The 14898-nt window shown below is 44.5% G+C and overlaps 1 protein-coding gene across 1 annotated transcript; it reads left to right on the top strand.

The window, feature by feature from the left end:
- The first annotated feature begins 13073 nt into the window (after positions 1–13073).
- LOC129382888 (sulfotransferase 1B1-like) lies at positions 13074–14616 on the top strand. Its single transcript, XM_055067120.2, has one exon. It carries the CDS (start codon positions 13127–13129, stop codon positions 14102–14104), a length of 978 nt encoding a protein of 325 aa, XP_054923095.1. The 5' UTR covers positions 13074–13126; the 3' UTR covers positions 14105–14616.
- Positions 14617–14898: the final 282 nt, after the last annotated feature.

Here is a 14898-nt window from a genome sequence, read left to right as displayed (position 1 = left end):
AACACGTGTTATATGGCTAGCTTATAGCGCTAGTCGGTGACACCGTGCTGTGTACCTGACCGTGCTCTGTTGACGCATTGCCCCCCTCCCCGTCTCCTGAAATCGTAAAAACGTGCATCTTTGCCTGAAACTCGTCCCTCACGATTTCATTGCTCTTCACCCGCGCTAGCAGCCAGCATGAGCACTGCTCGTGGCAGGCCTAGGATTACACAGACGTTTCTAGGCCGCTTTTGGGTCAGTATAGTAAAGCAGCAGCGGTTCAGCCTGTGGGACTTCCCGGCAGCGTGGGGATCTTCAGTGTGCTTCGTGCGTAATACATTTCGTTCGGTGTTCTTTCGAATTGCGACAACATTCTCGAACACTTCACTTTTGCCAGGACGTGACTATTCTTGCTCGTAGTATCGGTGCTCTCTTTTAGGCAATCAGCTGTTGAAGCCACAAGGTCAGAGTTCCACCGTTGAGGCTGTGAGAAAGATACATATTTATTATTCGCTCTCTTCTAATATGTTTACAATTATTATTATTATTATTATTATTATTATATTGTTATTATTATTATTAATATTATTTGCCATAAGAAATAAGAATTTCAGGAAAAAACAACTAGTCCTGTTCATTACTATTACAGCAGTTGCTCTTTTCGCAGCTTCTTCATAAGTGTCTCAGTTCACGATTGTTATTTGTGTTTTCTTCGGCGGCGAAATACAATGGCTAAACGACACAAAAATCACGTTGTGATCACTTTCCTACAGGAGGTTACCAGTCTCGTAACCCGTTGATGAGGAAAACATTGAAGAAAGTTGACAAAGAAGAATAGTAGCAACAACGGTGTGGTCAACGATGGGGTGGCGCAGCAAAACTAACTCAATTGAGAATGCAGAACTTATGAGCGGATCGCTGAGGCGGAACAAAAGGAGGGGAAGCCGAGATAACCCATGCAGAATAGATCGTCGAAGAACAAATAGAAAAAGAAATACATCGGACTCCTCTATGGTGCGAGTAATAGCTTCTCTGTAGGCTACTCCTTTGATGCTACCAGCACTTCTTTCCTACTTCAGCCGTTTCAAATCTATCTATCTATCTATCTATCTATCTATCTATCTATCTATCTATCTATCTATCTATCTATCTATCTATCTATCTATCTATCTATCTATCTATCTATCTATCTATCTATCTATCTATCTATCTATCTATCTATCTATCTATCTATCTATCTATCTATCTATCTATCTATCTATCTATCTATCTATCTATCCTGTTAGGCCGACCTAGTGGCACAAATTGTCTACCAGCTTGGGCCACTAGGTATGTGTGCTGGTCGTAATGTTGTTGTGGTTGTTGTATGGTCGCCATTCCAGTTTAGTCATCCGACTCTCGTCATGCCATCATCGTAACGATAGAACGCTAGAACGTTATCTAATGAGGCGAGTCTAGCAGTGCTATTGCAGGAATTTCATGGCAGTAAATGGGATATAATAGGGCTCAGTGGAGTTAGGAGGACGAAATAAGCATATACAGTGCTGAAAAGCGGCCATCTCCTGTGCTACCGGGGCTTAGCGGGAAGACAAGGAGTAGGAGTTGGGTTCCTGATTAATAAGAATATAGCTGGTAACGCACAGGACTTCTATAGCATTAACGCGAGGGTGGCAGGTCTTGTTGTGAAACTTAATAAAAGGTACAAATTGAAGGTCGTACAGGTCTACGCCCCTACATCCAGTCATGATGACCAGGAAGTTGAAAGCTTCTATGAGGACGTGTAATTTGTGATGGGTAAAGTCAAAAGAAAATACACTATACTTGTGGGCGACTTCAATGCCAGGGGAGGCAAGAAGCAGGCTGGAGACAAGTAAGTGAGTGAATATGACATAGGCTCTAGGAATAGCAAGGGAGGTTTATTAGTAGAATTTGCAGAACAAAATAATATGCGGATAATGTATACCTTCTTCCGCAAGCGGGATAGCCGAAAGTGGACGAGGAGGAGACCGAATGGCGAGACTAGAAATGAAATAGACTTCATACTCTGCGCTAATCCTGGCATCATACAGGATCTGGACGTGCTCGGCAAGGTGCGCTGCAGTGGCCATAGGATGGTAAGAACTCGAATTAGCCTAGACTTGAGGAGGGAATGAAGAAACTGGTACATTAGAAGCCGATCAATGAGTTAGCGGTAAGAGGGAAAATAGAGGAATTCCGGATCAAGCTGCAGAACAGGTATTCGGCTTTAACTCAGGAAGAGGACCTTAGTGTTCAAGATATGAACGACAATCTTATGGGCATCATTAGGGAATGTGCACTAGATGTCGGTGGTAACTCCGTTAGACAGGATACCAGTAAGCTATAGCAGCAGACGAAAGATCTGATCAAGAAACGCGAATGTATGAAAGCCTCTAACCCTACCACTAGAATAAAACTGGCAGAACTTTCGAAGTTAATCAACAAGCGTAAAACAGCTGACATAAGGAAGTATAATATGGATAGAATTGAACATGCTCTCAGGAACGGAGGAAGCCTAAAAGCAGTGAAGAAGAAACTAGGAATTGGGAAGAATCAGATGCATGCGTTAAGAGACAAAGCCGGCAATATCATTACTAATATGGATGAGAAAGTTCAAGTGGCTGAGGAGTTCTATAGAGATATATACAGTACCAGTTGCACCCACGACGATAATAGAAGGGAGAATAGTCTAGAGGAATTCGAAGTCCCACAGGTAATACCGGAAAAAGTAAAGAAAGCCTTGGGAGCTATGCAAAGGGGGAAGGAAGCTGGGGAGGATCAGGTAACAGCAGATTTGTTGAAGCATCGTGGGCAGATTGTTCTAGAGAAACTGGCGACCTTGTATACGCAATGGCTCATGACTTTGAGCGTACCGGAGCCTTGGAAGAACGCTAACATAATCCTAATCTATAAGAAAGGGGACGCCAAAGACTTGAAAAATTATAGACCGATCAGATTACTGTCCGTTGCCTACAAAGTATTTGCTAATGTAATCGCAAATAGAATCAGGAACACCTTAGACTTCTGTCAACCAAAGTACCAGGCAGGATTCCGTAAAGGCTACTCAATAATAGACCCTATTCACAGATATCAATCAGGTCATAGAGAAATGTGCGGAATATAACCAACCCTTATATATAGCTTTCATTGATTACGAGAAAGCGTTTGATGCAGTCGAAACTTTAGCAGTCATGAAGGCATTACGAAATCAGGGTGTAGACGAGCCGTATGTAAAAATACTGAACGATATCTATAGCGGCTCCACAGCCACCGTACTCCTGCATAAAAAAAGAAACAAAATCCTAATAACGAAAGGCGTCACGCAGAGAGATACGATCTCTCCAATGCTATTCACAGCGTCTTTACAGGAGGTGTTAAGAGACCTGGATTGGGAAGATTTGGGGATAAGAGGCAATGGAGAAAACCTTAGTAACTCGCGATTCGCTGATGATATTGCCTTGCTTAGTAACTCAAGGGACCAATTACAATGCATGCTCACTGACCTGGAGAGGCAAAGCACAAGGGTGGGCCTAAAGATTAATCTGCAGCTAACTAAAGTAACGTTTAACAGTCTCAGAAGAGAACAGCAGTTTACGATAGGCAGCGAGGCACTGCAACTGGTAAGGGAATATATCTACATAGGACAAGTAGTGACCGCGGATCCGGATCATGACACTGAAATAATCAGAAGAATAAGAATGGGCTGGGGTGCGTTTGGCAGGCATTGTCAGATCATGAACAGTTAGTCGCCATTCTCCCTCAAGAGAAAAGTGTATAACAGCGCGTCTTACCAGTACTAACGTACGGGGCAGAAACCTGGAGGCTTACCAAAAGGGTTCTACCTAAATTGGGGACGACGCAACGAGCTATGGAAGGAAGAATGATGGGTGTAACAATAAGGGATAAGAAAAGAGCAGATTTTGTAAGGGAACAAGCTCGAGTTAATGACGTCTTAGTCGAAATCAAGAAAAAGAAATGGACATGGGCAGGAAATGTAATGAGCAGGGAAGATAACCGATGGTAATTAAGGGTTACGGACTGAATTCCAATTGAAGGGAAGCGTAGCAGGGGGCGGCAGAAAGTTAGGTGGGCGGATGAGATTAAGAAGTTTGTAGGGACAACGTGGCCACAATTAGTACATGACCGGGGTAGTTGGAGAAGTATGGGAGAGGCCTTTGCCCTGCAGTGGGCGTAACCGGGCTGATGATGATTATGCTGAAGTAACTTCATTCTTACTGAGGCCAACTTACTCGTACGTCGTAGTCGGCGTTTACTGCTGAATAGCGGATACTCACCGCCGCGGGCACCTTCCTCATTTCTGAAAAGGTTGTGCTACTTGAAGCCTGCGAGATTGCAAGCGATACTTCACTGGAAGCTCACAATCTCAGGTTCGGGGTAACTGAGAGGCAAAGAAAGTATAACGCAAAAAGGATATCCAAAGATAAGTTTTTTTTTATCATTAGCCAGACATCAGACGGTATTTTTTTTCTCTCCGCACACTTATCAGGCGCATTCTAAGCACGTGTCTAAGCCCCCACGCGGTAACATGAGCCACCATATGTGCCCCGTTATCCTTCATTTTCTTTTTTTCTTCTACATATTCCCTTAATTCTGTTCTATTGCCACTTAAACTAGCTTAATTTCCATTTTGAAAAGCCACATTCACTCTACAATATTTGAATAGTGTTAATCGGACATCGCGAAATATAGCACTTATACGTAACCTTTTACCTGAACCCATACATTGGAAGCCGTATCTATCTCTATTTGGTGAAGATGTTCCTTCCCGTGTCCCTAGAATGGGTATTACGCCAGCAGCAAAAACATTTTTCTTTATGCTGCAATCTTCCACCCTGCCAGTTAGAAGATGGCTTAAAGAAAAATAATTATGTGTTCCCTGGAATGCGAATTGTAGATTTTGCAATCAACCCGTGAAAATAGGATGTTGTTTCATTCTTTATCGGGACGCATTTAATTTTTCGGAAATTTTACAAAGGACGATTCAAAAAGACTTTCCTCTTTTATCTTATGGCATGCGGTTTCTTCCTCTCAAAGAGACAGCTCATTGTGATATAATTTGTTTTGGTTATTAGTATGATAATTATTATGGAGAAGCCCACAATGATCGACAGACATGCCGAGCCACCTCGCTAGGCAAGCTCTGTCTTTAGAGAAGAGGCTGCGCAAGTGCGTAGTGTGGTTGCAACCTTCGACCCCGTTCCTGAACGGATTTCGCGTCTGGACGCTTGTGTTTGTTTGCCCGAATTTCGAACTTTCATTGGACTGTGTAGCATGTGTGCATTTGTTTCTCATGTTTGTCCAAATGTAAACTAACAAGTTTCAAATGAAACTACGCATAGTTCCATCCAATAAAAAAAAAAAAAAGAAAGCTGGCGTGACTCCGTGCTAGAATAGCTGATTTCCGCGCAGCGGGGCAGGGAACTGGGTATTTTTTTTTTCTCATTCCGGCGACAGCTGCTAAGGACACCGGATGCGGAAGCGCAGCCGTCGGCGGCGGACACAATGGCCAACCGAAATGACTATTGGAATGAGCCCGTAAAAGCGTACGACGTAAAAAGATCCAAAGTGAACCGATGACCCAGGACGCTGTACGGACTTTTAATACAAATTTTGATTGCTGTATGTAATTTTTAGCACCAGGGCAATACCACACCACCTTATTTCAGCATTCGGTTCCAATCTACGAGTATGCTTAGTAACATCTTAGTCATAGAAGCGTCGGTGAACGCGGCTGGCAGTATTCGGTGACAGCACACATACGTATGCTTGGAACACGTCGTATGAGCCCTCGCAGATTCTTCTACAGATACGGTGGATGCAAAAACATTGTTTGTTTAAACATACTGACGGGCAAATAGAAACTATGGAACCGTTTTTTCTCGTTACACTTGTTTATTCCCGAGCTTAGAGGTGCTGATTGCGTGCACATGGACTCAGCCGGCACGCCAAGCCAAAGAGTCGGTAGAAGAAAATCTCGGCCCGGGCACCTGGCGATACTTATCGTGTGTGTATTTGAGGTTCAGAACGCTTGAACAATTGTGTTGTAGTACAACGAGGCAAATGGAAGCCAATGGATTGCCTCAGCTTCCATACCAGTTCGATAATATCAATATCAATTAGCTGCAAGCTTACTGGGGTTAGTTCGAACGTCTTCTGTACCTTTGCCATCGGTAGGCACACTAATTCTTCACTGACGGTCTGCCTAACCTACGTGCATTCGGGCATGAAGTCATTGCTTTTCGCATACTTCGGATGGACGACGTCCATGGTGGCCGCGGAGCCCCTGAGTACCCTGGACTCTTTTCCATGTGCAATAAGATCCGTCATGCATGGATGGCTTTAGCAGATCAATGCTAGTAGGATGGTTGCTGGTGCAAAAGAATGGTGGCAGTTTATTAGGGTAATTTCGGGCGACGTGACCCGTCTCCTTACAGTAATAACATGCCTGCTGAATATTCGATTTGAGCTCTTCGAAATTATTCACGGGTTCCTTTCTACTTATTTCGGATGATTTCAAAATCCAGCGAGAACAGACGCGTTTATAGCGCAAACTGGTGCGGCCCATCGTCATTATCAGTGAAGCCAACGTCTCGCCCAATGTGACCCAATCTTTCACCGCGATCTCACCGGTGTCCCAGTCATTCACAGAGAGTGCCAGCGTCCCCACTAGGATATAGGGATAAAAAAACGTGGTGGTTTCGCACCTCAAGGCAATGCAAGACGATGGTTCTTGCAGTAGCTACATGTTGCAGTAGCTACTTGATGTATGAATTACCTTTGCCCTTCCTACCGTAATTAGGAGTTTTGTAAATAATTACTGAAACCTCTTTTCTTTTTCATGTTTTATTACGTTGTAAGAAGTTGCTTGTTCTTTGGTGAACTAAACATGGCACCTTGTTCGCATTCGATAATAATATGGGGCCTGTTATGGGTGACGTGTGGGCCAAATATCATGTGGGTGAATAATTAATTGCGGCTTTCGCAATAAGTTGCGTACGTAAGCACTCCGGAGTGTTATGAGTGTGTTTTGCGAGTGACGGGAATTTAGCCCGTTGCCCCGAGCTATGATGATGATGATGATGATGATGATGATGACGATTTTGGATTTTTATGGCGCAGCAGCCGTGCAGGCTATAATGAGCCAAGCACGTGTTTTTCGGATGAGCTTATTTGTTTAAATGCGGTAAAATGGCGTAACTGGGCCCGACAGAGCTAAGAATGCCACGGAGATATAATTCAGCTACAAGGGAGAAACAGTACGTAATACTTTTTTATGCGAAGCGACACGTGTGTGGATCAAATTCAGTCTCTGTAAAAAAAAAAGCCACCGTTCAAATTACTCATTTGTTATTAAATTAATCATCGAATGAACAAGCATGGTCTGATGTGCCCCCGGGCAAACATTGGACAGATCTCGCTCGATCACCGCGTACACTCGCTTTCATGACGCTGGTGTGATGAGGAGCCGCAGCAGCGGCGAGCCAAGGCACACTGCAGCCTCTCTCTTCAACGCGTCTCCAGTAATTGAGATGACGTCACCTCCAACACTAGGCGCGCGAGGACACGGCGAATACGAAGCCACCAGCGATCTCGGCTCGCCTTTTGTTTGCATCAAATGGGAGCTACGCGGTGTGTAAGGTATGCCGAAACTTTAACTTTTCCGGATGAATAGGGGGCGTTGTAAATAGTGTCACGTGGTAGTGACGGTGAAGAAAAGCAGCAATACGGTGGAATACAAAACTAGCTTTTATTGGGCGAACCTGTGCCCACAAAAACAGGCTACACTTATAGCACAACGATAGCGGCGAACACGTTCGGCGATCGTCGGAAATCGGATCAGCGAGTCAAGCGCGTCGGCTTTTATACAGCAGTCGTCGAATGTTCCAGACTAATCGTTCGGACCCGCGTACCTTCCACAAAGTTCTACACCATTCGCGTCACACGACGAAATCAGATAACACAACGTTCGGCGACAACAGATAGCCGGGTAGAAGTATCGATAACTTTCCAGAAACTTCGGATACATGCAGGCGCGTCCCGCGCTGTGCGATTACATTTATTAGGTGGCGAAACGTGGTCGCCCGATAAAGATAAGTACACGTGTCAATAGTTACTATGCTCTCAGTTTTGTCGTATCTTTCTGCGCTATACGAGGTTCGTGGTAGATTTCCCGCGAGTTCTCACTGAAAAAGGCACGTTCGTTGCGTTTGGCTACAATTAGAGCCCCGTTGTGGATAACGCGTAGGAGAAGTTTAACGCGAGCAGACTAATTGAGTCTTTAGCAATAAATTACGTACACAAGCGATCCGGAGGGGTGTAAATGCTCTTTTAAGAAAGAGAAGCGCCACATAGATAAAATTTACTGAAATCGGCGGAAGGCTTTGGCAAATCTGTATGCGAAGTCAAATGCGTCGAGATCAAATGCAGTTTTGTAATTGAAGCTTTTGGAATATGCTCGCAAGCGTTATATGCGGGGAAGGCTTGAAGAGGGTGACGTTTACGCGGGAATGTGTCGAGGTGGTGTGAAAGAAACAGCTTCGATGGATGCTGGATTTTGAACCTTCAAAGTCGCACAAGCCTGTTTCGTTCTTTCTTTTTCGAGCTTTTTTGTGCTGATTCTGTTCAAGATCTCTCTCGTCTCGTCTCTAATTATTTTTGTGGGGGGGGGGGGGGGGGGGGGAAGGCGATCTAGCTTTAAACATGAGTGCTCAAGCATTCTGCCCATCACATATTATCTTTAAGGTTTCTTCCACTGTCTCAACGCCAGTGGCATGGCTAGGTCGTCTGGAGCCCAACGCCCATAGGTCTTCTGTCACCCCCTCGCCCACCCGGGTGTAGTTCGAAAATTTCGGGCGTGGGGGGTTGATGTTTCAGCACCAGCACAGCCGCCTTGGATTTCGTTCCCAGAAATCGCGAATGCAGCAGGTATACACGCTGTTTTATTTTCTGCATCAAATAACACAGGGTGCTGGAGTGATAACGTGTGGCAAGCGCATTTGCACATATTTGCACATCTGCTGTTAGACTGCAAGGCTTGGCAACCAATACAGATGCAGTGTCATGAAAAATATGGCTGACAACTATACAAAATGTTTTAATAAAGTATGAATTAGCGATTTTAGACGCAATATTGCATTTGGGAAATTGAAGCCCGACAGTCATGTGTTTTCCAAGAACTTCACAAAAATCGTCGTACGTACTGCGGCGCCAAGTCTTTGGCTGTGGGCAGCCCTGAACCCAAACGAAACTTAAATAGCATGTCAGTGACGCTGCTCTCCGCACCCTATTAGAAAACGCCACCTGCTTCCTTGCTGCGCGGGCGCCCATGTTATGACATTCACGAGTTCACTTCATTCTGATCCATAAAGCCTTTCTTTATTTGCTGCTATTGGCAAGCGTGATTACCGAGCTGCGGTACCGCCACAATATTGCGAACGGAATGGAGCACGCTCGGCGTCGATTCCCGGCATCACCATGGAAAAAACGAGAAGGCCGCGATGAAGCCCGTGCCAGCGAAATCTTGCGCTACTGTTGGTCTGCACTAGCAGTGAGGAGGGTAGAGATATTGACGTCACTGCTGCACTATTTCATATTTATTTTCGCACTGCCTTATTGAGCCGCCAGTAGTGCCAAAGTACTGCAGGCTCTAGCACCGAAGACAATTTTGTTTAGGGAAGTTTCTGTTGAGTTAACAATGACTTTGGGTCCTCAATTCCCGAATGGCAGTGTTTCCTCTATAATTGCTAATGAAGCAGTTATTTAGGATATCCGTATTAATTATTTGCCGCGTTTTGTACGATGTCGTGTTCCTAGTGGTGACAATGACAGATAACCTGATGGAATATCGGAAAATGAGCTGAGAAAGTACGCCTTTTAAAAAAATTCCGTGCAGCTGAATCAATATACTCTATTTGTGACATTAATTCACACAACAAACTGATAAAGACACCGTTAGCTAGAAATAGGAGACGTTGTTTTTATTGAACCCCTCGAAACTGATTCAAAAATAATACTAACAATACAAAACTCATAAATGGAACTGTGCATACATACTCCTGGCACAGAAACCATTTAGCAAATTAAATTTTTTAGCCCACACATTCGTATGCTGATAAACATACGGTTACATATTCGGATGTTGATAAAGCTGCAGCCGCCAAGTCTGCGGCACTACTGAACTGGTACACCGGGTACATGATTATCGAGCTTCGTGTTGCCGTAGCATTGTTTACCATTTAAGCCGAGTCAAGCCGCCGGAAAGAGAGGGAGTCTTCAGACATATATGACACCCCCCCCATCTCAATTGGCACCCGGGGCCCATATAGATTGTTGTTTCAGCTGCACGGAATTTTATAAAAAGGTGAATTTTGTGAGCTTGTTTTGCGATATTCTATCATGTTATACGTCTTTGTAACCACTAGGAACTCGGTATCGTGCAAAATGTGGCAGATAATTAATAAGGATATCTCAAATAACTGATTAATTAGAAATTACAGAGGAAACACTGCAATTCGGGAATTGAGGACCCAAGCTCATTAATAACTTAGCAGAAACTACATCTCTAAACAAAATTGTGTTCGGTGCTAGAGCCTGCAGTACTTTGGCACTACTAGCGGCTCAATATGGCAGTGCCAAAATAAATGTGAAGTAGTGCAGCAGTGACGTCGATATCTCTGCCCTCTTCATTGCAAGAACAAACCAGCAGTAGCGCAAGCTTTCGCTAGCACGAGCTTCATCGTGGTCTTCTCGTTTTTTCCATGGTGACGCCAGGAATCGGCGCCGAACGTGCTCTTTTCCGTTCGCAATATTGTGGCGGTACCGCAGCTCGGTAATCACGCTTGCCAATAGCAGCACATAAAAAAAGGCTTTGTGGATCAGAATGAAGTGAACTCGTGAATGTCATAACATGGGCGCCCGCGCAGCAAGGAAGCAGGTGGCGTTTTCTACTTGGGTGCGGAGAGCAGCGTCACTGACATGCTAATTAATTTTCCTTTGGGTTCAGGGCGGCCAACAGCCAAAATACTGCATGCCGTAGTACGTACGACGAAATTGGGAAGCTGTTGTTGGGCAACCTATGACTGCCGGGCTTAAATTTCGCTAATGCAATATTGCCTCTAAAATTGCTAATTGAAATTTTATTACAATATGTTTGATAGTTGCCAGTCATATTTTCCACGACGCTGCATCTGTATTGGTAGCCAAGCCTTACAGTATGATAGCAGATGTGTAAATGCGCTTACCACAAGTTATCACTGCAGAACCCTGTGTTGTTTGGTGCAGAATATTAGAGAGCGTGTATACCTGCTACATTCGCGATCTCTGGGAACAAAAGCGAAATGAGGGGGGGAGACAAGTGCGGGATCCCATGCGCCTGTCCTGCTGCTGAAACATCCCGCTCCCTCTCCCCGGAAGTTTTCTAAATACACCCGGATAGGGAGGGGGGGCGGAGGTGACAGAAGACTTATGGGCGCCGGGTGCCAGACGACCTGCCTACGCCACTGTACGTATGCCACAGATTTAGTTTCATTCGAGCAGTTACAGCGCCAAGCCATCCGGTTAATCACCTTCACTCCATTACGCGCCAACGCCCTTCCACTCCCACGGGAATATAAAATCGTTCCGTTTAAACACACGGTTAAGTATTACCTAGGCATCGCAGTATTCAAGACTATAAACACCCTCAATGTTATTATTGTATTTGACAAGGTATGTATTTCCAATTAGAATAACACCAGGTTTGCTTCGAATAACAATTGTCTGCTACCGAGAATAGGCAGTAACCACCGGAAAGGCTGTACCATTCTGGAATAACCTGCCTAACGATTTGAAACAATGGGGACCGTTTCTTACATTGAAGAAAATAACTAATCATGTTTCTAATCCTAGGTTGAGTTCACGATTCTCATGTTTACTAGTGCTGTTTCATAGTCGTTGCTAATCTATAATCAATGTTGCTTACTAATTTCTCTTCATGCATCTCAGAACGTGAGGTCTGCCAGCCTTGAGGTGTGGCACCTCCTTCTGTATAGCCAAACCAACATGTACCACCTCTGTATACAATAAAAATTATTTTGCATTGATTGATTGTTTGTAGTCTTCGAATTTCTGTTTAAGCCGTGAATTTTTTAATAGAACTGGCAAATATTAAAAATATTTAGAAAACAAAACTACCAAGTTCAGAACTGGAATTCCTCATTAAAAAGACATAGCAATTCTGGGAATTACTTCTAACGGTACATATAAAGCGGACGGAATTGGTATAATACACATTCAACATACAAAATCTAGAAATATGGAAATAGAGCTTTTTTAGTATCCTTGTACACAACGTGACGAATTCAAGTAATTGACATATCGCAATTGTCCTCTAGTCGATGCCGTTTGCTAAACTGCGCTATCTGTTCTTGATGCAGAGCTATTAATTTGTAAACTTCGTGCTTATATTTCTTTAGAACTATCCAATTTTGGAAAATTATTTTAACAATATTCAGGCCTTAAATAGAAATTCCGCTTCCAGCAGTCACTAGAAATTGCCTATATCTCTCAAATGCAATACATTTCATTAAAATCGGTATAGGGGTTATTTCAGAAAACCGTTTTGGCCTTTTACATGTATTTGAGTAGGCTGCGTCGGAGTTGGACCCAAGCTAAAGCTTTCTTTTTATTAGACAAAACGACTGTGGCGTAGGCAGCGAGGTGGGTGGGGGGGAGTAGCACTGAAAACCTGGCGCCTAGGTTATCATTTACCTGCGTATATGGTATAGGTCAGAATTTCGACAGCAGCCAAAAGGAGGCGAGACCTCTGTACTTTACCGGCAGCCATAAAGTGCTTGATAACGGTGATAACAGCACCGGCAACAATGGCTTTTGCTCGAGTAGTGCAGCAAGGAGCTGGCCACTTGTAGAAGTGACACAAATATTTGACCTTGCTAAGACGGTTCATCAAGGGTTCTTTATATCGTTCCGCCTACTTTCGCGATTATTATTCGCTATTGCTCCGTTAACTTCCCTCAGTCGACAAGCACGTAACCTGTTGTGCATGTACTAGGCGGGCATTGGAAAATTGCGCAGCGTCAGTGCCTGGCATTTACTCGTGACCCAGAGAACCATGAGTCTGAGGTCGCCTTATTATCAAGTCATCGACGGCGTCCGGCGCTCCGCTATCGTCCAGCCGGAGATCTTGAGAAAAGCCCTGCGCTTCACGCCAGCGAAGGGAGACATTTTGCAGATGTCGTATCCGAAATGCGGGACGCATTGGATGCAGTACCTGACGCTCCTGGTTCTCAACGAAGGGCGGCCCATCAGGAGCTATCAAGAGTTTGTGAGCAGTGGCCGATCTCTCGAGTACGCCGGCGTCGAGGACTGGAAACCGTACAATGGTGTACGGACACTTCCGTACAGAGCGCTGATGACGCATTTGGACCCACCGACGAAGAATCGTCTAAACATGAACGCGAAGTACGTGTACGTGGCACGCAACCCCTGGGACTGTTGCGTCTCCTTCTACCACCACGTGTCGAATCTCAGTCCGTTTTGTTTCCAAGATGGGACGTTCGACGAGTTTCTCGCCTCGTTCCTGAGAGGCGACTTCGGCTACGGTGACTACTTCGACCACCTCTTGGCCGGTTACGCCCTGAAAGAAGAACCTAACGTGTTTTTTGTCACGTACGAGCAGCTCAAGAGGGACGTGCGCTCAGTGGTGCTTAAGCTTGCTTATTTTCTTGGCGAACGATACGGCAGAGCTCTGGAAACGGACAAACATCTGCTCAGCACGTTGCTGGAGAGGTTGACAGTGGAGAGCATGAGGAACGTGCTCGTTCTGGACTTGGCGGGAAAGGAGAATCCTGCAATGAATGGCCTCTTCAAGGGTCGCGAAGTTTACGCGAATGTCGGATACCAGGGTGACAAGAGGAAGTATTCCTTCGTTCGGAACGGCGTAGTAGGCGGGTGGAGGCAGTGTTTCAGTAAAAGCCAGTTGCGCAATATGGAGGCTAGGATTACCGAGAAGACCAGCGGTTCGGACGTTATGGATTTGTGGGTGGACATTGTAAGGGAAACACAGGATCTCATGCGGGATGGCGAGTGATGTAGGCTCATGACAGTCTACATCAATACAGTCGCGTCGCATGCATGCTGTCTACTTCCATAGGCGGCTGCAGTAGCAAAAACATCTACATATACGTGGCCTTAGATTCGAGCGAACACTAGGCATAGAAACTTGGATTACTCAATATTGCAGGGCAAGTAGATAATAGTAAATGATATTAAAGAAATATTGTTTTTTTCTTTTTGCAGAGAAATCATAAGTGGCTTCCTCGATCGCTGCTAGGTTCGACCGTGCGGGACTGATCTCTTTTACTTTGGTGGAAGTGCGAATAAGTTAATATTCAGAGCGACTAACGAAGCTTGTGATACGCATTGTTCACTGAATAAACAAAAAAGAAAGCTCGAAAAGGTAGCGTAGGATGGCTGATTTTCTTTCCTTGCCTGAGATATAGAGTTCGGCGCGTTTTTTCGGTCAGCGTTCTGTTTTCGGTTTGAATTTGTTATCGTAATATGTTTGTTTCAGTGAACATGTAGTATTGCTTAAATTTTAAAGAGATATTTTTTGTGTGCGGAAGATTCGTGCGCAGAGTACAGTGTTCATTTCACTGAATGTATTTTTTTCTGAATGTCATTGAAAGTCGTCACCAAATGCTAGAGTTTTCCAGAAGCACTATACTGGTGGTCCTATGCCACAGGAGTATGTGACTAAGTAGAAACAAACATGAGGAAATTGATAATCAATCTCAAATGGAATGAGAGGTTAAACGTTTTATTAAATTCTAGAGTTTCACGTCTCAAGATTCCCATCCAATTATGACGCACGCCATAGTGGGG

The sequence above is a fragment of the Dermacentor andersoni genome, chromosome 3 (genome assembly GCF_023375885.2).
Source record: "Dermacentor andersoni chromosome 3, qqDerAnde1_hic_scaffold, whole genome shotgun sequence".
In the NCBI taxonomy this organism is placed as follows: Eukaryota; Metazoa; Arthropoda; class Arachnida; order Ixodida; family Ixodidae; genus Dermacentor; species Dermacentor andersoni.
This window is presented reverse-complemented; position numbering and strand designations above follow the sequence as displayed.

Coding starts and splice junctions, on each gene's coding strand:
- LOC129382888 (XM_055067120.2), top strand. CDS start 13,127: ATGAGTCTGAGGTCGCCTTATTATCAAGTCATCGACGGCGTCCGGCGC.